At 36.3% G+C, this 24,583-nt stretch overlaps 1 protein-coding gene across 3 annotated transcripts in view; it reads left to right on the forward strand.

Annotated features, from left to right (window-relative positions):
• Positions 1 to 4,847: 4,847 nt before the first annotated feature.
• Positions 4,848 to 24,583, forward strand: part of LOC123563890 (uncharacterized) — a 30,030-nt gene continuing 10,294 nt past the window's right edge. The window contains exons 1-4 of one of the 3 annotated variants that reach the window (XM_053536510.1): positions 4,848 to 5,139; positions 16,070 to 16,184; positions 20,742 to 20,887; positions 21,659 to 21,882. In XM_053536510.1, the coding sequence (XP_053392485.1) occupies positions 5,088 to 5,139; positions 16,070 to 16,184; positions 20,742 to 20,887; positions 21,659 to 21,882 (537 nt within the window). In that variant the 5' untranslated portion in view covers positions 4,848 to 5,087. Of the gene's footprint in view, positions 5,140 to 6,032; positions 6,187 to 6,448; positions 6,468 to 16,069; positions 16,185 to 20,741; positions 20,888 to 21,658; positions 21,883 to 24,583 lie in introns of those variants that run through there. The other 2 variants (XM_053536511.1, XM_053536512.1) reach the window with 2 other exon arrangements.

The following is a 24,583-nucleotide window of genomic DNA, read 5'->3' on the forward strand; positions in this document are numbered from 1 at the left end:
TTTTAAAGAATCGTACGAGTCCACCAGTTTTAGAATCCTTTACGATCTCTGTACAACGGTAGCGTGTGGTCACAGTACGTACGGGTCCCGTACGATCTTTAGAGAATGCAATCGTAGGCTACTCGTACGGACATCGCAGACAAGTCGTGCGGAGCTCGCAAGGAGCCCGGCCGTACCTCGTACGATATCCTTTGGCTCGTACGGCGCTCGTACTGTGCCCGTATGGCATACATGCGACAGGAATAAACCCGTTTAAATTGTCCATTTGTAGCTACTCAGCTGAAGCGATTACATGTATTAATTGATCAATATTATATTAATTAAGATACCGTAAGTTAAGATGCCTCCTGTATTGTATGCTTTTGCAATTTTAATTATTTACATAATTTTAAACATACCAACACATATTTACAACAATTTATTTACACTTACTTTGTACGCTTTCGTATGCGGGATACAACTCTCTGCAGTATCTCCCGGAACATCTCGGGCTCCATCCGAAGGAACCTTTAAAGTCCCCCGGGACTCTCGCATTAGTTCCTGCATGAGGATATCGTACTCGTCCAGCAGAAGGCGCATTTGCAACCATGGCTTTACTAACACGTACTTCTCCGCTACCGCCGCCAAGCATTCAGCTGTTCTTGTAGCAGCAGTGCTATGAAAAAATGTCATTATGGGCACGAGCCTGGTGCAGTGCGAGCCGCATGCGTCTGAGACGATGTAGCTCCAATCTGTACCACGCCTCAACAGTACCTGGAAGAACTTGAAATGTACTCCTGTTTCTTTACCATCATGAATTATTAAGGAAGTCGTACGGAGCCCGTACTGCTATCGTAAGGCCCTGCGAGTCCCGTGCGTACATCGCACGTTCTCCGCACGGTGTCCTTAATATCGTACGGACATCGTACGTTGACCGTGCGAGTCCCCTGCGATAGTCGTGCGAGCGCATCGGCAAGCCTCGCAGTTTTCCAAATCCGCATGGACATTTTGCGGTGTCCGTATGAGCTCTTCCAGGACCCGTGCGGTTCTCGTACGGGACTCTTGCGAGCTGCTCCCGACTTCGAAAATCTCTACGAGCTCATAGATAACTCGGGAGCTCGGTAAAACATTTTCACCGACTTCCCAGGTCTTCTACAAGTTCAAAAAATCCGTACGACGCTCGTAATAGTTACCGATGTCCGTACGGCCGCCGTACGAATTTGCCAAAATTCGACCGAAAACCTACTCGAGCTCGTAGGGTTCTTGTGACCAGGGTATAAACAATATTCATCAATTAACTTTAAAACATTATGTAGAGTGTATTGCGGTATATCAATTGCATCAAACAGATTCGAGTTTTATAGCATAGGTAAGAACTTGAGCCAGGAAGAAGGATTAGACAAACAGGAACAGAAAATGTCGTATTTGTATGTGCTTGACGTTGAATTTCATTTGTAACTGAATTTTCCCTTGTAAAATTATTTAAGACTAGTCTACATTTTATACCGTTTTATCAGCAGTTAAAATGCATGCAAAAATATACTTTAAAAAAAAGCCGACTTTGAATGAGGTGAATAATTATTCATCGACACCCTTTGCAACATAAACTACAATGTCTATTCTATCACTATGTACCCTCAAACAATGATAACAAAAAAAATAATAAAAGTGAATTAAAAGACGTTTTTGAAACGTTCCTCTGATATTTGAATTACTAAAAGCCTGTGAAATCTATATCAAAAACAATAAGATATAAAAATTTGTCCAAATATCATATAAACAATTTTGGCTTCTACAGTAAAAATTGAAAATAAATTGATGCTTTTGCCTGCCTAATAGTTTTAAAATGTGTGATATATAAACTCTTTGAAGAAATGTTGTGTAAAACAATGTTAATTGATGACCTGTTCCTAATAAGGATCCGGGTAGGTTGACTAAATTTGTTGCCCTCTCTCGTCAGGAAAGAGGACGTTTCTGTATATGGTCGCACGGTCGCACGGTCACTTTTTAAATGTTCCCTTGAGAGAGAGAGAGAGAGAGGGAGAAAGAGAGGGAGTGGGGATGAGGGAGAGATTAGTATTGATGGTTACAATATAATTATATTCTGAAACATTTGGAAGGTATTTATACTTTTCTTAATAAATCCCGAGACAGAACAGTAACGTGACATGTAATGGGGACCTAAGGAGTTTACGTTATGGATCTAGTTCGCAGCAGATGCTCATAGTACGACCTGCAGCATCCCTTTTTAGATAGTTATCATCAGTTTAACAAGAGCATAACGGAAATTCCACACAGTGATGTTAAACCAGAAAAGAATGAACACGTAACTTGAGTTATGTTGTCATCAATTTAACTTACATACGATTTTACATTGCGCTAGAAGTTCGGCAGTATAGCTCAACATAAAGACCGTTAAAATCAGTCGTGCTGAGATTCTGAATTTGCTATGATTACACAAAAGACAGTACCATACATGTATAAAGATATAATATTATTGTCACAACTGAAGCAAACACAATGGAAGTATTTTGGCATTGAAGGCATGTAAATCAGATATTCAACAGTAATAACTTCCTATCTTTGTTACCTCCCTTGAAGAAATTGGGATAAATGAATCTTGCCTTCATAATCCGATGTTCATTCGTCATAATGATACCTTGTTGGAAATAAAAAGACATGCCCGTCCCAAACAAAGTCTGAACCTCTCATCCACTACCTCCCCCAGCCTTCCCCCCTCTTTTCCTCTCATTACACAAGCACACACACACCTCCCCATCTCCTCGCTTAGGTTAAATTTCGGTCGTACAATTAACAACTGATTTTTATTAGGCACACAAGAGTCACCAGAATTAAAGTACGGTCTTGGTCGACTCTAGAATCGAACCAGCATAGTCGGCATAGGGAAGCAAGGCGGTACGATACAAGTCAATGCGCTTTATCGTATCCGTACCTATCGCATCGCTTGTTTTATTTATTTATTTATTTATTTACTCACTGTCGTCATGTCACGTCGATTTGTCCTAGAGTCATATCTCACTGTCGTAACGGCGCGGTTAAAAAAAAAAAAACGTTCCCCAAACCTTTGCGACACAAGGACAACACAACTTGGTATCACTACGTTTATATTACGACATAATGACATCAAAACACTAAAATACAAAACGACTTTATGATAATTCGACACAATGTGTGACGCAACGTAAGCGATTCGTGTAATCCAAACTGGACGGAATGAACTTGAGCCGAAAACAACATTGCAGATCAAGGCACTGTTATTAAATGATTTTTTTTTATAAAAACTGATAAAGATTGTTCAAAGACTGGTTAAAAAATACGGTGATAAGAACATTTTGAAATTAAGTGATACTGCCAGATATTATAACCTCGTGTTTCAGTATTCGCTGATTTCGTGCACTCAGCTGCGATAAAATAAAAACTCTTGAAATGGGACGTAAAATTAACGTGTCAGTTAAAAAGAAAACAGAAAAAGATAGAAAACAACTGTAAATCGTAACATCAACTTTCTTTATCTTAACAAACATTTAAGCTGTAATCACGGTTAATTTTAGCTTTGCGAGTGAGAACATTTTCACGTGAACGGTAAAGAAGTTATCCATCTGTTCAGTCACCATGTGACTTTACTCTGGACATGACCTTAGCCCACGGTGTGACCATAAAGATAAATCTAGCAAAATATCGTGCTCAAAAACTACAAATGTCTGAAGATATTAAGATCAAGCGGGTTCAATCTTTTTTGATGTTGTATGATGCCCTTGTTGATAGTCGCTTATTCATTTGACGTTCATTTAAATGACGTGTCCGATCAAACGTAAAACATAAATAATAATGCTAAATTAGTTCTTATTTCTATGGGTGGTCATAAATAATTTTCATTCACACGATGTATAGCCTATCGTTGAATCTGGTTATTTACCGGTTTTCTATATTTTGTTATTATTGATTTTATTTAAATACACGACTGAAATAAGATATGCAAATGAGGCTAAGGATACTTTATGTTTACATTTAACTTCCCTATTTCTCTTTACCTTTCATAATACTAGTTGTGTCCTAAACATTTTGAAAGAGATTTGAATAATAATTAATTGAACTGTAGTTTAGACAGTTGAATAAAATTAAGCTTATCTGATTATCTCCCTTTATTAAATTTGCTACCGAAATATACGTTTAACTCAAACAAAACTTTGAAAGTGGCCAAGTCATGAATATTTTCGAAACGTTTGGCAATTTACACTTATGTCTGTTCACTGAATGCTTTAACGTGAAAGATTTTCACCAGAGATATTCTAATCTGACCATGGCCTGGTTGTCCAAGCGTTCCATTTAAATTGGCTTTCACACCAGAATGAGTGTTGTCGTGAAAGTTGGTCTTTATGCTAGTACATTTAACCGATGACTAACGCAAACATATTGCTACATTTCATACAGTAACATGTAATTACAATCAAAGTAAAGAAACGCGTACCGCAGTCCCGGGGTAAGTTTCTTACATGTTCGAGTCTGGTAATTGAGCGCTGAATCAGTCTGGTACGAGCACGAATTGTACGTAAACAGTGGGATACTGATGCCCTATCAATGAACCCGTGCAACTCATTCATACATTAAACATGGAGAAACACTTAAACAATGCGGACATTTTTATGAACAAAAGTACGAGCCGCAAATTTGATATCAAACAGCGATAATCGGGTCTAAAGAACTGATTATGCAGTCTCGGGGCTATTACTATGTGCTTTCATCCGTAAAGCCAGCCGAAACAATCCCCATAATAAGCAGAATTTTGCAGCTTAGTTTTATTTAAAGTAGTACAAAATATATCGTTTCTTTCCGGGTTGATTGTGTGGATTATAAAATATCGGTTTTTAAAAATTTGCTTATACGGTTAAATTAGTGCAAAAGTCCGTTTACTTTATTTCGATTAACTTGTTATAACTGTTATAAGCCTATGAATATTTTATGCGACTGTGTGAAAAACTTCGAAATGTTCGTATCAAAAACGTGTAAGACGGTTTAAATCCTGACAGCATGTGGTTTCAAGGACGAATAAGATCGGATATAAATTGAGAAACATATATATCAAGGATATGGATGAATGCCTTACACAATTTCGTCTAGTGTTCTTAATTGGTTGTATAGGTGAGTGGTTTTGAATATGAAAATATCTACATTTGTTGCGGATGGGTTGCCTTCTAATCTAAAACGAAGTGTTTTGAATACCTTGCTTGCATAATTTACCATGTTGATCACCATAATGATAATTGTTTAATTATTTATGGTTTAAGGACGCAGAGGACGCTTTTTAAACTTGCCTACTCATTCTCACAGGTACCCGTTAATATTATAATAATAGATGTCCACATTTACAATTTAAGCTGCTTGGTCGCGTGTACTGTACAATTATTGCATTTTACATGAATTGAAACTGCATAATTATGTATACACCCGTTACTGTTTAATGACCTTCACCTTAAAATTAAGTTTAAAAGGTAAATGCAGTTCTTTAGATACATAAAAAATTCATTAATTACCTTTATAATAAAAAAGTTTATTATGTCATTATTCACAAGAAAGCCAATAAATTGGCCATTGTCATACTATTTACATAGCAAGATTAACTATCATCATAATTGTTTTTTTCTATAAAAGTAAGTACATTCATAATGTCTCCTTCTTTTGTGCTATAATGGTGAAATACCGTCACGGTGGTCCAAGTTTCCCCATTTCGATCCTGCCTACATATAAAGCAAATCATATAGTTAATGGATTCTTTAAACTCATTTGAAATTTATTTATATCGTCACGATTTCGCTTTTTTTTTTTTATTCGTTTAATTCGCGCTTTAGCACAGCAAAATCAAAGCTATGGCCAAAATACTTAAAGCCTTTCTCACTATATACTGTCCTGTTCACGGTGAAATTGATCTTAAGTGTATTATTCAATATGTTCTTAACCTATTCATAGATTTCCTTTTATCAATAAATCGAAATACACCCGCCGTAATATTACGTCGCGTTTCAAACTCCTGTGTCATGTAGCCATTAGATCTAATTTAGTGATCAAGCCGCTCATCTGAAGCGTAACAAGGCCATTATCAGCCGAGCCTCAGCAACATTGCCACACTTATTTATCGGCTGCTTATGAAAGTAGGGAATTAGCCGTACAATGGAATATCTATTTTAACAGGTACTTGTCAACTTTCGTCTCATATATATAGTTAATCAACATATGGAGCACACCTGTTATATTAAGTGATTGTCGTACTAATTGCAATCATTTCGGTATCCTCGGACCTAAGGCAGTAAAATATAATTAAATTTGGTGTTGTCTGCAGTTAAAAGTGCCGCTTTCTGCTTATTTCGTGTGCGCATGTTAAGGTTACAAGACTTTACTGTAAGGATTCCGAACATCTCTTAAACAGGATATTGCTATTTGGATGTTGAAGGATTAAACATTTTACCAACCAGGTATTATACATCAATGTTAATGGCGTTTTTTTGGGAAAAAAATTGGAATAAAAACAGAAGTATCACACTGGGAACATCTTCCGATAATATTTATAATAATTGAGTTCCATTGGGGTATTTTAATATAATTTGTGTATAGAAACAAACGGGTTATTGTGCTTAATTTCTTATTCTTTGTGAACAATGCGACAAAGATATGCGATTAAAGGTGCATATATTTTTATATAAAAAAATGAGAGCAGAAAAAAACAAAACAGAAAGCATCAAACGTTTCATTTTAAGCGCCGATGTGGGTTGGTACCACACTGAAACTTGATACCTATTTAAGTCATAGTCAAAATTAAAATCCGTTTAGACTACTTCTAATATATAGCTAAAAACATTAAGCCAGACGAAGTACTTTAGAAAATAAACCTAACGACGTGTTAACCTGGGTAGGAATATGTTTTATTCAAGCCTTTTTAGGTAATGAAACTTATTTACGTATTCACAACTGAACCATGTTAAAGAAAGTTTATTACAGGAGGGTAAAAACCTCAACAGGGTGTAACCGTGATTTGAAATGTTATAGATAAATACATCTGAGTGAACCGCAAAATATCAAAAGCTTGCAGATAAAAAAGATACTGCAAATAACTGGGGGGGGGGGGGGGGGGGGGGGGGGAATAATGTTAAATCATGATTCTGCAAAAATGTAGACGGGTGTATACTCATGAACTGCAGCAAAAATAGTCATAAAGAAAGCTAAATAAGTATCGCGGCTGATCTAGTATAGCAAGAAAGACTGAAACCTTCAATGGCGTGTAGCCATGACTGGCATATTCACTGTTTTGGGTTTATTTTTTATGCCCCCCCCCCCCCCCCCCACCCGAAGATGGGCATATTAAAATCGCACTGTCCGTCCATGTGTGTGTCAGTGTGTAAGTGTGTCCATGCGTCCGTGTAATTGTAAACTTGTAAACTCTGCCATCCATAAACGGGATTTTGAAATAACTTGGCATAAATGTTCACCATATTGTGACAACGTATCATGCGAAAGACCCATACCCCTAGCGCCAAGGTCAAGATCACACATAGAGGTCAAATGTTAAAGTCTGTTTCGTGTTCGATCCATACATCTGCCATCGATGAAGAGATTTTAAAATTACTTTTCATAAATATTCCCTATAATGAGGTGGCGTGTCATGCGCAAGACCCAGACCCCTAGCTCCAAGGCCAAGGTCACGCTTAGAAGTCAAAGTTTAGCATGGTTTGTTTCTTGTCTGTTTCATATCTCTGCCATTTATCAAGGGATTTGAAAATAATTTGACACAAATGTTAACCATATTGATGTGTGTCGCGCTTCTGACCCGGTGACCGGGTGTCTCAGGTCAAGGTCAAGTTCACACCTAAACTATTCTGGCATATTTTGCGCAGACAACTGCAGCATTCTTGGGCACACTTCGGGGGCATTTGTCACTAATAGTTACAGCTCTTGTTTCAAAATCATCCGTATTGAGAACATAAATATTATTCATTCATATATAGTTACTAGTATCAGAGCTAAGAGTTTTTATATTTAACAGTGTTAATGTGTTATTTGCTTGCAAATGAATACAAAATAATAGAATGAGGCAAAATAAGCTAAAACTTGGAGAAATAGTTAAAAGATAAGCTGCGACAACTATTTTGGAGGAAAATTGCCGCAGTGACATGCGTGATTGAAAAATGCCATAAAACCTTGAAAGTGATTTAATCAGAGTGAAACATGGTATTTTCATGCAGTTAATTTACTGGTACAATATAAATGAAATTGACACTATTATAGAAAGTCAATATTTCTTATAGATATAATAGTACTAAATAGGTCATTTATGAGCATAAAGTTAGTAATTAGCTCGACTATTCAAAGAATAGTGAGCTGTTGGACACACCCGTGCGTCTGCGTCCGCGTCTGCGTCTGCGTCGGCGTCGGCGTCCCGATTTGGTTAAGTTTTTGTATGTAAGCTAGTATCTCAGTAACCACTTGTGGGAATAGATTGAAACTTCACACACTTATTCACTGTGATAAACTGACTTGCATTGCACAGGTTCCATAACTCTATTTTGCTTTTTTACAAAATTAAGCCCCTTTTTCGACTTAGAAACTTTTGATTAAGGTTTTGTATGTAAGCTGGTATCTCAGTACCCATTAATGGGAATGGATTGAAACTTCACACACTTGTTCACTGTCATCATCTGACATGCACTGTGCAGGTCCCATAACTCTACTTTGCATTTTTTCAAAGTTATGCCCCCTTTTCGACTTAGCAGTTTTTGGTTAAGTTTTTGTATGTAAGCTGGTATCTTAGTATCCACTAATGGGAATGGATTGAAACTTCACACACGTGTTCACTGTCATGATCTGACATGCACTATGCAGGTCCGTCCCATAATTCTGCTTGGAATTTTTCCAAAATTATGCCTCTTTTTCGACTTTGCAGTTTTTGGTTAAGTTTTTATATGTAAGCTGGTATCTCAGTATGCACTAATGGGAAAGGATTGAAACTTCACACACTTGTTCACTGTCATGATGTGACATGCAGTGCAAAGGTTCAGTAACTCTACTTTGCATTTTTGCAAAATTATGCCCCTTTTTCAACTTAGCAGTTTTTGGTTAAGTTCTTACATGTAAGCTGGTATCTCAGTACCCACTTATGGGAATGGATTGAAACTTCACACACGTGTCCACTGTCATGAGCTGATAAGCACTATGCAGGTTCCATAACCCTGTTTCGCATTTTTACAAATTTATGCTCCTTATTCGACTTTTATATTCATTCAGTTGACAAGGCTGTTGAATAGTCGAGAGTTGCTGTCCTCCGACAGCTCTTGTTTGTTTGTTTTTTTATCGAAATGGGCCTGGCTGTGTGTGACAGCTCTCAGAATATTGTTTATTTTGTGTAGAACATATAGAAAATTTATTTACTACTGTATTACCTATCGCGCGTGCGCATTGAAAGTGCTTGATATAATGTTATAAATTCCAGAGAGCGGCTAACTCCTAAAAATATGATCGAACATTAAACACTTATTATAATAATAGAATGCGTATATCAACTTGATATTGAAGACGTGTACCAAGTTTCATTTGAATTGGATGGCAATTGTATGAAGAGATATAGATTTAGTCGTAGTATTATAAACTCGTAAAATGGATTTGTTCAAGAAATAATAATCAACCCCGAAAGTCCCTGTAATATGCGACTTCATGTCAATGATATCTACCAAGTTTCATTTGAATTTGGTGACAAAACAGTGAAAGGAGTTGAGTATACAAGGTACAGATGTAATTGTAAAGTTGGAAATTTAAAATTTACACTAAATTCTCGTGTGACCAACTATCTGCAAAGTGGGAAACAAGAAGTACCTACAAAGTGCGAAGCGTCACGATTTCAAACAAGCACTTTCAGCAAAATATACCACAAGAACTATCAAGAACAAGAACTATTGGCATAGTTTGAAACTAGAACTATCAGGAAAGTGTGAAACTAGAACTATCAGCAAAGTGTGAACTAGAACTATCAGCAAAGTGTGAAACTAGAAATATTAGCAAAGTGTGAACTAGAACTATCAGCAAAGTGTGAAACTAGAACTATCAGCAAAGTGTTAAACAAAAAAGATCAGCAAAAAGTCAAACGAGAACTGTTATCAAATTTTGAAACAAGAACTATCAGCAAAGTGTGCAATAAGTATAAAAAGTGTAAAAATATACCGTAATTTTTGCGGTATGTACCGTTGAATATTTACGGTATTTTGCCCGTACATGCGATTACGGAATTTAGACCGTGAAACCGCGGTGATTGCTGGAAGAAAATGGCCGCGTGTATCAAATTTTCTTTGTTTAGAGATGCTTTTTTTATAGCAGCTGTCCAAAAATTTTCATTTTCGCACGACGCAGTTGATATAGGTGTTCAAATACGCGACTGGTTTCATTAAACTGAAAGTGTGTAGGTTTAAACATTTACGGTACAAATACTGTAATTCTGTTTTTACGGTAAAATTCCTGGCAGCTGATTTCCAGGACCTTTACCGTAAAATCATGGTTAGGCCTGTAAAAAAGGAAACTGTCTGTCCTGTAAACTTTACGGTAAAAGTCCTGGAAACCAGCTGCCAGGATTTTTACCGTAAATCATTACGGTATGTTTTTACAGTGTATGCATTAATTGAAAATATTATCATCAGTTTCACAAAGTAGTAGATCTAGTTGCAGAATGAATGACTGTATACTGCAACTTCAAAAAGTAACTATGTAATGCTGTTACAGGTGAAATGTGTTTAACAAAGGGGGAGAATAAATAACACGTATCATGTAGGTGTCTGCATTATGTGTGGTTGATGTGTTTAGAATTATGTGGATGATATGACCAGATATCCTTAGGACAGTAGGCACATTTTGAGCAATCCCGCCAGGCATATACGTTTTTGACAACACAGAAAAATGACGTCACTCGACCTTCAGCTATTTCCGGAAGTAAAGAAAATGAAAGTATAAATGCTTAATTAACTTGAAAACGAAAGTCGCCTTTGGATTGGTCGATAGTCAGGGGTCATACGCAGGGGTCATCCCGTCAAAATGTATGCGCGTGGAGTTCTTGTTTTTTTTTTTTGGGGGGGGGGGGGGTTTTTTTTTTGCTAATGGGGAGTCAATTTTCAGCAGTTTCTAACGACTTGAAATAACCTGGGCTTTAGCACGACATGTCAGCTTTTCATCTACGAAAACATATTTGAGCCCGGGATAAACACAAATCCCACAAGGGTCCGTAACGGAGCAAGGGTACATAGAGATTTTTGGAACTTCATCATATCGCTCAAAAGGTCCTTTTTGATCTTGTCTGAAAGTGTCAGTATATGCCTCGGATGTAAGATAGTTCCGTATTTGAGAGCTGCAGACCTAGACATTTCAGAAATATTTTCAAAATGAATTTCGTGTGATAAATGTTGATTCTACGGAAGCGTGAAAGGGCCATCAGACGCAAATACTTTTAATTACGTTACAGTTGCGGAAAGGTTTTGAGTTGATGATGAGTTGATGATGTGGCCAAACATGTGACCAAACACGTGTGGATGATATAACCAGTCATTGTAACAACTGTTCGTGAATGATACGGCTAATTATGTGACAAATCTATGTGGATGATATTGCCAGTTATGTGTAGATGATAAAACCAATTGTTTGTGGACAAAGTAATTTATTAGATAATCATTGATATTCAATTTATTATCGGCATATCCTTCTGATTATTCTATTTGAGCATCAGACTGTGTAAAAACTGCCTTTATTGTCTCATCTAAATATTGTTTGTCGTATTTGTAAAGGAAACCAGTTTTTATTAGATTTCTGTCATAGATTGACCACATTTATTATTGATATATGTCTCCCTTACGACCAAGATGTAACTTTAACTTGGTAATTCTATCGCCCTTTCCATACGTATGATATAAAAGTTTATTAAATAGGTAGCTAGTATAGGCGTTACATCGCCATAACAACGACAATTACCTGAAGCTTTGAAGCATTCCATTCAAATGATGCAAATTAAATTGACAAAAAAGTACAAAAATATTTTATGGGCTGAACGTTTACAAGATTATTGATGTAAAACGAGAGCCCGCGGTGATACATACGAGTATATAATAACGTTAAGAAACAAGATAGATTATAACATAGTTAAAAATTGGGAAGCATTCGGCCGGTTCGATGATATAAAAAAGTACACTTATTTGACCCGAAAACTAAACAATTTTTTTTTTAAAAATGTGGATTTCCACTTGTCTATTGATAATACAGTAACAGAGCCTTGTCACTACAATACTCAGTGACTACAAGCCTACATGAATCTTGCGTATTAGTTTCCATTAATACCACTACATACATTTGCACGGTATATCTGAGCGAAGTCCATTATGTGTCCACATCCCAGTAATGAAAAGGTTCAGAAGTCCGAAGGTCTGGTAGTATGCAGTTCCGTTTAAATCTCTGACCCTTTAATCATAGCTCTAACTTTGATCCTATGACGCTAAAATACAGCTAATTCTACGTTTAGACAGTCAAGCACACTTTCGAACTGACGGGTTTCGTACTATTGGCCGCTACGAATGTTGAATATGATTTTGTTATGTTGCTTAAAACGCTCCCCACGGCACTAAACAACTTTTGCAATCGGTCATCGAGGCTTGTTAAATATTTTATAAAACAAATCCATAAAGTTTTACATAATAAACAGTTATGTCATTGTTTATATCATATCATAGCAACAGTGTGTAACAATTTCGTGTTATTCAATTCCATGATCACTGAAAAACAGTAGCTTGAACAACAACACTTCATTAAGAATAGCATAGCTTCACATTAATATCACGTATGCCACCATCAACATTGGCAACAATGTTTCTTGGAGCCAACGTGCGTTTAAATGACGTTCTTTCCGGCCATGACGTCACGTTCAAGGTTGTGTACGATAACCGGGTGCGACTAGCGTCGTACTTGCTTGCCGTTTTACGTCCTAGATGTGCTGTTATAAACACTTATAACAATACGTAACAATACGTAATCACATGGAAATTGCCGACTGTCTTTACGGGTCCAGTACTTTAAGCGGTCCATTTGATACATTGCACACTGTGGGTCATGAGTACGTTTCTCGCACCCCAAGCAGTTTAGAACATTGAGTTCTCTTCAGCGGTTTACAGCATCATGAGGAGAAATGATAGGAAAAAACAATTTTCTTGCTGATACCGTTGTTTATGGTGGCTTGTTTGATGGTAATAAATGCGCACGGCGGCCATTCGCGATATATATTAACCTTTAGCCTGCTGGCTGCATTTGCAATCAGTGCAGTCCAAGCTCAGCCTGCACTGTTAGCTATTCAGTCTGTAAATTTTCGGTGAACACCCCTTTGTAAACAAGTGGCACTGCTCAAATTGAATGATGGACCATTCCATTTTAGAAAGGTTAAACGTAATGCAATCGTGACTTCGGCTGCAACGGCTGGTTTGATCGAATCTCTTTTATTCGGTGGTGAGGATTCGAATACATGCACATAAAATGAATTGTTTTCACACTGTTTGTTAATGATTAGATAAAACAACGATTTCATTGTATAATATGTACATTGTACATATGTTTTATAAAATACTTAAAGATTATATAAGACGAGTAGTGTACGTTTAACAAGGTTGGTTAATTCAAATAAGTGACACTGTGTGATCATCTGAATGAATATGAAACCTATAATTTTTAACAGTGGGTATGCAAAATGGTAGGCGATATCAACACCTACGTATTATTGTAATCATTGAATCATTACCTCAGTACTCTACTAGGGTGTATCATTTCAAAAGTAATGTTCTATACGATAATCCACATGAAAAGTTGTTAAGACGACATGCAATATATTAACTATAGCTAAAATGCACATAATTAGAAAAAGGCAGATGGTATATATTTCTTTCAAGTGGTATATTTTAATAATGGCATTAACTATTCAGCTATGTTATAATGTAGTGGCTGCATATGCAGCATGACATATTGCATATTTTATATAATTATAGTGTATAAGTATTTAGATTGGCCTCAACCTCAATCTTCACCATTAAAGCTCGTATGCTTAAACATTGAGGAAAACGCAAGTGCTCTTTAAGTATTACTTTAGACACGAGTGGAAGCCGTTTTAGAGCCTTGAAGCTTCCGTAATAAGATACCCCGTGCAAAAGCATCCGACACATGTTTGTTCGTTGTTTTCTTTTTGCATGATTATAAAACCATACAAAAATGACCCACACGTTTCGAACCCTTTTGATCCCATGCGGACACCAACCTACAGCACTAAGTGGCAAGAGATCTGAAGCCAGCATTCTTAACCACCCGGTAACCTGATCGTCAGTCGGACGCTACGCTTAGGATCAGAAGACGTGCTGTTGATAGCCTCGTTCTGACGACCCTTCCGCTAGCCAATCAGAAGGCTTACTTACAACATTTTGTAAGTTTTAAAGATTTATATTTAGCCTGGGTTTTTCACAATTCTTATGACGACCACATCACGACTACGCCTTCGTGTTTTGAGAGAAATCATATGTCATTGTACGGACTTGGTCACGTAAAGTGTCAAATAGCAAGTTAGCTCAGTCGGTAGGGCACTTGCCCTGTAAGCGAGGGGTCCTGGGTTCGAACCCCTGCTTGACTGTGCATTTTTCTTACTCTTTGACATTCGGCGCTATTATGATGGTTCAGCCAAACGCGTGTTGAAACAAGTCTTCTGATTGGTTCAAATAAAAATAGATTTGCGAAAAAAAATATCAATATTGGAAATCCAAAATATACAGAAGACGAATGTGAATGGGTCATTCTCAGATCTTCGTTTAGAAATCAAGTATTTTAGTCAGATTGCCTGATCGTTTACAAGGCTCAGTTTGTGGCGTCTGCCGTAATGGAATGCATGTTTTTCACGTGTAATTTGTTAATAATTGCGTTCCATATAAAAATAGAAATCAACAACCATAGGGAATGGGTTGCCACTGAAGTATTTAATACAAATGTATATTATACGATGAGTAAATCTAATAACACTGCGGGAATGTATACTTATGAATGAAACCTTAAGTCATGTTTATTTCAACAATAAGCGGTTTTTCTAAATATTTGCAATTCACTGTGTCATTAGCTATTATAATAGTAAAAGTAGATATACCCTACCTTCAAGGCACAGACTAAATTAGTTACACCGCAGTATATTTGCAGAAAAGGTATTAAATCCAATGCAAAACATTTTATACGAATAACAGACAGGCGTTATAAGTTACAATAGGCCAGTTTTCAGACTTAAGGTAGTGGACCTGTAACGACAGGCGGCAATTGAAATATTCTCCGTATGCGAGTTCGGGATTCTCCGGTTTACGGAAAGCCGTGTACGTTTTGAGCCATATTTACGTCCGTAGAATGCCGAAAAGTAACGAGAATATATAACCACACGGAAATTGCCGTTCGTTACGGGTCCACTATCTTAATTTGGCACCAAACGGAAACTGAAAATCATACATAGGTGCAAACGGTTACCATAGCTATGTCAGTGATTGGGGGGTATAAGGAAATAATAAGCTTGTATATGTATGGAGATTATTTAAACGCACACAAAAGGCACCAAGCAGAAGAAACGCAAACTAACAGGACGTTGTCCACACTTAACATTTAAAGGTGGTCAGATTTTGGTCAGGTAATAGATTTGTTTGAAAACTTCACGGCTGACCCTTCACACGTTTCATACTTACTGAGCACATATAATAATACATTACAAAGCCTGATTCTGAATGAAAGTATTTTATTTATTTAAATTGATTTTTTTCTACCTAAGTTGCCCAACACAGACATATCTTTTAAACAAATAAAAACCTAATTTGGCTAAGGAGTAGTAGGAATATAAGAACATATTCACTACATTTGGTATGTTAAAGATTTACATTTGATGACAATTTCAAATTTCAGAATGAATTTGCTTTGAAGGTGCAACGTTTGTATCTCCAAGTTGTTTAAAACTCAGAAAACTTACTTTAGCTCCTTGTTAATGTATTATTTTTGTAAATTAAAGGTCCAGTGCTGGCAGACGACAAACCAATCTCGGATAGTTCTATAGCTGCATTATCGATCGTATTTGGATTTATAATCTTAGTTATCTCCCTTTCTTTGCTCTGCTACTGTGTCAGGTGAGTGCTCTATTTTTTTTTTCATACATTGTCTTAGTAATCAAGTGATTTTATATACGTAGTGCCAGATTGCTCTGCCAATGTCTCATGTTTCCATTTAGTGAAGTGATTTTGAATGTTTCTGTTGTATACTTGCATGCAGTGATTGTCCTGTCATTATGTATGTCAAGTCTCCAATGAATGAAGTGATTTGAATTCATGTATAGTAAAGTAACACTGCGTCGTTAAGTCCATTGAGTGAAATGATTTTGAATATTGAGTTATCTGCCACTTCGTCGTATATGTCTAGATGTATGTCTATAGACAGACGGAAGGACGGATGGACCGACAGACCGGCCGAACGACCGACCGGATTTATTGGAGTGGCTAAGGCGACTGTTTTCAACAGTATTTTTGATATGTATGAGACCTAATGTTTGTTTGAATACTTACCAGTTCTATAATGCTGTTTTTCCCCGTCAGTTACTGACAACTTCCACTCTTCGTGAGAATCAAAGGTAGAGGGCAAATGGCTTCATACACATCATTTCGGTTCTGACAAATCATCTTATTAATTTATCACCTACGTATACTAGAACAGCTCACCGGTTTTAAGTTGCGTTTTATACAGTTACTTAAGATTTACATTGTCAGTGTTTTTATGTTATTTAAAACATTATTTATTTATTTTTTTATCTAAGCAAATACAAATTATTTAGGGCGTATAATTACGTGAAAAAATAAGTGAAACGAATTCGTAGCTGGTACTAGATGGACGCGATAAGAACACGTTCAATAGGTTATATTAATATATATAAAATTAAAAATTTATCAGTAAATTTTCTCGTATCTGCTATGATCTTTCTTAATTGATATTCTGTAACGTAAGCTTGATAAAATAAACGTTTTAACCTTCTAAAATACTTACATTTGCTACAAATAGTGTACCCTTATAGAATGGCTTATCGATCAATAGTCAAAACTATTAGCCCTCGGTCTGAATGGCTGGTATGTCAATACTCAAAACTATTGCCCAATGTTCGAAAGGATCGATGGTCAATAAGTGTTTAACTACGTGACATCAGACTGAATAAATTTAAGATAGATATCTTTCAATTTTTTCTTTTAGACTAGACTAGCCACTAGACTGATAACAAAATTTAAACTTTTGTAATTATTCTTTTATTTCATGGAATAGTGCCAAATGCCAGTCTATTTTTAATAGATATTTTCTCAGAGAACTGATTGAAATATGATTATAAACACAGGATATTTTCTTCTTCTTGGCGTTCACGACATAGGATATAGACTGGCCATACTCACAATTTCAAAAATGAAATTAAAAAAACATATAGTCTAGCAGCTAGTCTACATTAGATCAACTAAATGTTATGTTGAACTTTAGACTGGTTGTATAGCACGAAATATGGAACGGCGATTTATAGAACTAGTAATGTAGTAATTAGACTATTGGCCGACAAACTATTCAATAAGTGCATGACATTAGAAAGGAATTTTTACTTATTTTTCCTCAGATTTGTACTGTTAGCCAAAAAAAAAAACCCCAAAAAACAAAACAAAAACAAACAAACAAAAAATTACTTATCAATAGCACAAACCATAGACCGGCGATTTACACAAGGAGCTATGTAATATTTTCTCTAAGCTATCTTCAACTTCATCTCCTTTATTCTCTTGTTTATTAATTTGTTTTACGACAAATGTGGATTGAAATCAAAATTTGCGATTTTGCACATTTTCACCGTGGTAAAAATCTTTTAATGTCCTAACTGTCCACTTTCAATAAAAGCTTACTAAACAGTGAAGAAATTCATTCAGAATTTTTATTTCTGGCCAAAATTGCGGTCTAGAAGAAAAATATTTTTGTTTAGTATTATATTCATTTAAGCATTGGCTACTATGTTGAACTGAAAATGGTAGGCGGTTGTTTAGACAGAGCATTAGACTGTTAAGTTAGCGACCTGCGATGTAAAGCAAAATTACCCCACAATCAACAGAGCGCAGAAAATCTTTGAAAGGGAGGGTTAAAGTAACAAAAAAGAAGTTGCACAACATTATTAAGTATTTGTCTGTCACTTTAAATAATGTAGGTGTCGGTGGTAGACATAAGTAGGATTACGCGCTATATTGTATAAGTGTTTTTATTTGGCATTTCGGCTAAAAAAATGCTGACAATAGATTTCTCTAATCAAAGTGTTTTTAGCAATTTTAACACTTGAATGCAGCAAAATCTTTAATGGAAGTTTAAATACAAGGTTTTAAAACAGACTGACCATAGAATCTTAAGCGTTGAAGACGAATTGATGGACATTGATAGATAAAAGTGCTGTATTTCGATTTATATACAATACACCTGAAAAAACAAACAAACAGATATATGAATATGATAAACAATCAAATGGATATTGGATAAACGGTGTTTTGGAGTTACATATAAGCAGTATGAATATACCTTATCGAAACTTTTTTTTCCGATCAATTTAAAATTAAGAAAGATTTTATTAATATTTTAAAAAGTCTTTATTGTATCTCTTTAGAATGACGTATATTATTAATGGTAATATTTACTATTAACCTTCTTTACCCTGCTGGCGGCAAGGGATATAGCCTTTGTGATCAGTGCAGACCAACATCCGTACAGGCTGATCATGCAATTTTCCGTGAATACCCCTTGGAATGAAAAGTGGTATTGCCCAAATTGAATGATGGACCAGTCCATTTTAGAAATGTAGCAGGGTAAAGATTAAAATAATCCAACGGAAATCTTGAAACAGAAAACTTTAAGGCGGATCAAACAATAATGATTTAAATTGTTGAAAATGTAACTGCCCTATCGCGAAATGAAATATTAAAAAGGGAACGGTGTTCTAGTGGTTAAAGTGTCGGCGGCTCAACCCTGTGGTCATGGGTTAAAGTTCCACTGAGGTCACGGCCATGCTTTCTTATATGACACAAGAATTTTTTTCCCAGGAGGTGGACTCGGAGTTTATTCAAATAAGCTTTCATCACAGTCGAACTAAAATTAAAATACATAAACTAACTAAATGAAATATTTAACTGAAAGTGAAGATTTTACTTCCATCAAAAAAAGAGTGTCAGTTAGCGGCCAGTAGGTCATTATTGATATTGACAATGTATATCACTGTATGATCAATGCCTAACCGTTTTGTCCGAAATAAGATTTTAATCATAAATAAACACTGTTTACAGTTTGATGTTTATTCAGAGCTGGTTGTAAAACCTATATTGGTTATACATATAATATATATAATATATACAGTTCTATTTTATATTAAAGTTGTTCATGGTTTATCGGGAAAGTGTACTTTTAACGAAACATTTTTCGCTGGAAGTCAAACAGTATACCCCTACAGTAGCTGAAATATCATTGTGACAAGTGCTACTTGTCGTACTGTTTTAATGTGCACCCCCACACCACAACAACGAAACGGGTAGCATTTAGTAATCGGATCGTGCGCCTGTCCGTGTGTCTTGTTTTCCGACCACTATTGTGCACGAACATCAACACTTGGACACTTAGACAGGGAAGGGATGTCATATAGTAAGCGGACCGTCCGTCTGTCTGTTTGTCTCGTTTTCCGACTGATAATTGAAGGAAATATCAAAACTTAGTAGACAGGTTGGACGTGACCGACAACTGACCCATACTGTTCTCAAAGATCAGGGTTGCGGTGACCTTTAGCCGAACATTGATTTCCGATCGGTAACCGAAAAACTCTTTGGCCTATAATCGATAAATTTCATAGGATAATTGTGTGTTGTTATTAGATGACTCCTGTTGTTTTGTAGGTCAGTAGGCCAACGGGGTCCATGTGACCTTGGGCTGAAAAATCAATAACTAAAAAGAACTTTGACCTGCAGTCTTCAAACTTCATAACATGATTACATCATACATGTGGTAGGTTTTAAACCGTATTGTTTCAGGGGTCAGTAGGTGATAGGTCAAGGTCATAGTAACCTTTACTGGAAATCTGTTTCCGATCGACATCCACACACAAACCTGTTTACTTTATGTAAACATAGATATAAAAAAAAGTGCATATTTTCTGACCTGGCGGAGATATTTATAGAAAGGTCATAAATGGGCCATTCTATCATTGAGTTTAGGGTAATCGGTTATATCATTAGATTTCGTTTTATTACGTCGGATAAATCCGATAAGCACCAAGTTACCTATTGATTTTAATGGTAAAGCCTGTACTAAAAATATCTTCGCCAGGTCAGAAAATACGCACTATACTATGATGTAATTGTTTACATTTTCAAATAAGAAGTTTGGGAATGATACAACATAATTTTTGTTTTCCGAGCTGACTGATTATATCGAAAACGCATAATTATAATTCTCCGTTGATATATTAAATGAGACTTCGGGTTAGAATGACTGTGCAATATTATTACATGCACACAAAAAAAAAACCGCATAAATATTGGAATTTGATAAAAAATACCAATAGAATGATGAATTTTATTAATAGAAGTGTTGTATATTTCATATATACAATGATTTTTATTGATTTATTTATTGTTTTGCAGAAAGACGAAACAATTTAACAGGAATAGAAGAAAAGAAAAACTTCAAGAAATCAGAAAAGTATTTGAAGAACATTATAGCGAATATACCCCATCAACTGACGACATGGTGGTCATATCATCTAACGAGAAACCACAGAAGTATTCAGGTAAAAATGATACAAATACGGTGTCCATTTAGGGTCATAGCCCTGGATTATTAGCTCGAAACAACGCAAAAACGATAGTCGATTTCGTTGTTTCAAGTTTATTGCACACGGGGGTAGCTCTAATGGTAGACCGTTTAAAATATTTATAAATTTGATGGAAAAAAGTAAGGACCTTTTGAAAGTGCTGTCCAGTTACAGCATTTTTACCTTTTTTAAATATATTTTTCTAAAGTGCTATTATAAGATAGCTTGATCACAAGGGGCATGGTAACTAATATTTGCCTGAACACCGCTGGCTGTTTCAAATCACACACTGATGCATGGCTCAGAAATTCGATCAGTGGAGCCAAAAACCAAGGGGTACCATAATCTGTAGACTGTGACTCACTCCAGACCTGGAGCGCCTGTGTAAATTACAGACTCCGGTATATACCGGATTCAAGCGAATTAAAAAAAAGAGATAAGTATCTTTAATGTATATATTTTGTAACCATGGTAATACTAACCCTAACCTTTAGTTATTAATTATAGTATACATATTATACACAAAATGCGTACGGACATGCAGTTATTTGCGTATTTTTACTGTGCGCACTAATTGATAATCACTTCTGGACACATGCGCAGAAGGCCGCTCCATGCTCTGCAATGAGCAACATCGTAATATGAAATATGCATAGATGTGACGCTTGATTTTAATATGCATGTTACACCTCCAATCCGAATTTGCTACGTCAATCGACCAGGCTATAGCCTTGATTATCATTTCAGAATGGCGAACGACGCAACCCACGACGAATCTAAACTCTACGCCTCTGATAGTAACGACACAGCAAACTCCCCGCGATTCAAGATATATGGTCCGAACAAGCCGAACGGCAAGGTCCATATCACCAACTCGAACTTCACCAAGAACGCCACTATATGAGCGCGGTAGATCCAGGCAGAGATTTGTCTACCCGAATCAGTCAAGTTCTAACACACTTGCTTATAAGGTAACATTCAGTCAAATCAATTCTAACTAAATGCTTTTACTAGACAGTTTCATATCATTTGCTGCGAAGCTACATTTCAGTTAAACGTTTAACAGCGGCATGTTGATCTGATTATCATATCCTTGTACCACTGGTAACACGTTCATTCCTAGTTCCACTTTTCCTAAAAAAAGGAATCGTTGGACGCCTGTTTTGCAGTTAAGTTTTAAGGACAAAATACCAGTTGTGATAAAAATACTTTTCAAAAATACAGTCGCTCTGCAACTATGTTCTAAGGCTTGGTGTCAAGTCCAGTAATGCAACTTGTTCATTGGTAGATTTCAAATTGTGCTCAGAGACAGCCAATCAGATTCTAGAGTTTTAGGCTGGTCTACAACCTTGGGCCGAGAATGTCTAGTCAGACGAAGCATCTCTCGTATCTAATTTACGAGACTGGGTTTCATCAAATCAATTCTATAGAACATGTTAATAAATGATGCGAGAAAAATTAAATGATTTTCAATAAATATGGTTGAATACTCGATAGACAATCTTGCAAAAAGTAAAAACAAACAGACAATAAACCGAAACTTTCGTTTGCCGGTGCTTCACACAAAAGAAGCTACCTGTAGTACTCCGCTGTATAGGTTCAAAACCACTAAATCAGACTGCTTTTTATTTCATTTACAATATGCTTAATTTATGGAGTTAGGTCGACATTTTGTAGAGTATCAGAGTTTCAGACACCTACAAAAGAAATATAGAAAGAAGCGAGTGTTTGGGATTCTTATAATAAGAAAGGAACGCTTCAATAGCTACGATCCTCAAAATATACTAGTACTCCTTTTCACAGCTGTTAGTGTCTCTTTTCGGTACTTCTGATTCTTTCAACGCCATTGTTATCTAACATGTGATAGGGACATGCAGGGTTCGATATAAAGCTGTTATTGAGTAACGACACGAGGAAAGAAAGACAGGTTAAGACTCATTATATGCCGTGCCATGAGAAAACCAACATAGTGGCTTTGCGATCAGCATGGATCCAGACCAGGCTGCGCATCCGCGAAGTCCCGGTCAGGATCCATGCTGTTCGCTAACGGTTTCTCTAACTGCAATAGGCTTTGAAAGCGAACAGCATGGATCCTGACCAGACTGCACGGATGCGCAGGCTGGTCTGGATTCATGCTGGTCGCAAAGCCACTATGTTGGTTTTCTCATGGCGCGGCTCATATATGGACTACTTGCGTAGGCTTACATTTAATTTGGAGGTGATCTCCCAGTAGGGAACCGGCGGAGACGATGTTTTCCCTTACATGCACATGTAAGATCATGTTATTGCGATTAATGAATCATCATTTACCGACACGGTCTTGTTTCATCGATCATCGATTCTATATTTTGCATAATCACATTAATTTTAATAAATGATAGGACAGAAAGTAAATTGCAGACTGTATACGCAGTAAAACATCAAAAGCTCTTTTCAAAGTCATCCATGTGTTTTAAATTTATTCACAATTTTAATGACTAGCAAAACATCAACATATTTTATAGATTGAGAATGTCAAAACATTATGTTTTCAAATTTTCTGTTCAGAAGAATAAAAAATATCTCTGTTCGTAGTATGTGGTTATGATGTGTTGCAATTATTTTTGTCTATTATGATAACAGCATTCCAACTGAGTTTGGAAGCCTTTATGTTGTGTTTTTGCAATATTTACCCATGAAGATTATTTTTTGTTTTGCATAAACAGCATATCCCGTGATTTGTTGTATGATAATTTTCAGGTATTTCCAGATACAAGAAGGACATAAGTTGTGCACGTGTTCCTTTTTTTCAGTTATTCAAATGAATTTGAAATTGTCGAATACGTTGCTGCGTTTTGGCCATTGTTGTTTCGCAAAAACTTGACACAAAGACACGAGAATATGATGTGGCATCGTATTTTCACGTTTTTTTTTCATCGTAAACTCGTAGTGTCGCCTATACCAGTCTACAGGCAGCGAAACAGCGACGAACCTATGGAAATTCGTAGTTAATAGACATTACAGTTTCTAAAAGAAATGGACCTACTGCATCTGCAGTACCAAGAAACATTAACTTTCTATGGATAAGCATTGTAGTATCTGATATTGCTGAAATAGGTGACAAACTAATATCGTCTGCAATACAGCTCGCAATACAGAAGATCTTGAATTAGACGTACATGTAATTAGAATCATGGGAATGTAATTTTTCATTTTTATAAACACTCGCCGCTGTGTGATCGAAAACTCTCTTGGGGTGTAGAACTCTTTTATGTGAGGAAGCCATCCAGCTTGCTTACGGAAGGTCTGTGGTTATACCAGGAGCCCGGTCGTGTCTGAAATAATGCTTGGAGGGGCAACTGGGTTCTTCTTACACCATCAAACGCTGAAAAGTCGCCATATTACCTATATAGTTTTATCGGTGTGGCATTAAACCCAATGAACACAAAATTATTTATGAAAAAAATAAAATATCTGCAAAATATCTCTGTGTTTGAAGTGATTTTCCTTTTATATGGCGTGAGGCATCACATGCGAAAGAAATTGTTGAGGTCTGTAAGATTTACAACTGCAAGCTCAGTCATGGTTTTATATAAATCAACCTATTCCGCAGACGCCCCCTTTCACTTCTTCCCGCGTCTGCGACGTACCAATCCTAAACTGTTTACGTCAGAAAATTGCAAATAAATTAAA

Source organism: Mercenaria mercenaria, chromosome 2 (assembly GCF_021730395.1).
Source record: "Mercenaria mercenaria strain notata chromosome 2, MADL_Memer_1, whole genome shotgun sequence".
Classification (NCBI taxonomy): domain Eukaryota; kingdom Metazoa; phylum Mollusca; class Bivalvia; order Venerida; family Veneridae; genus Mercenaria; species Mercenaria mercenaria.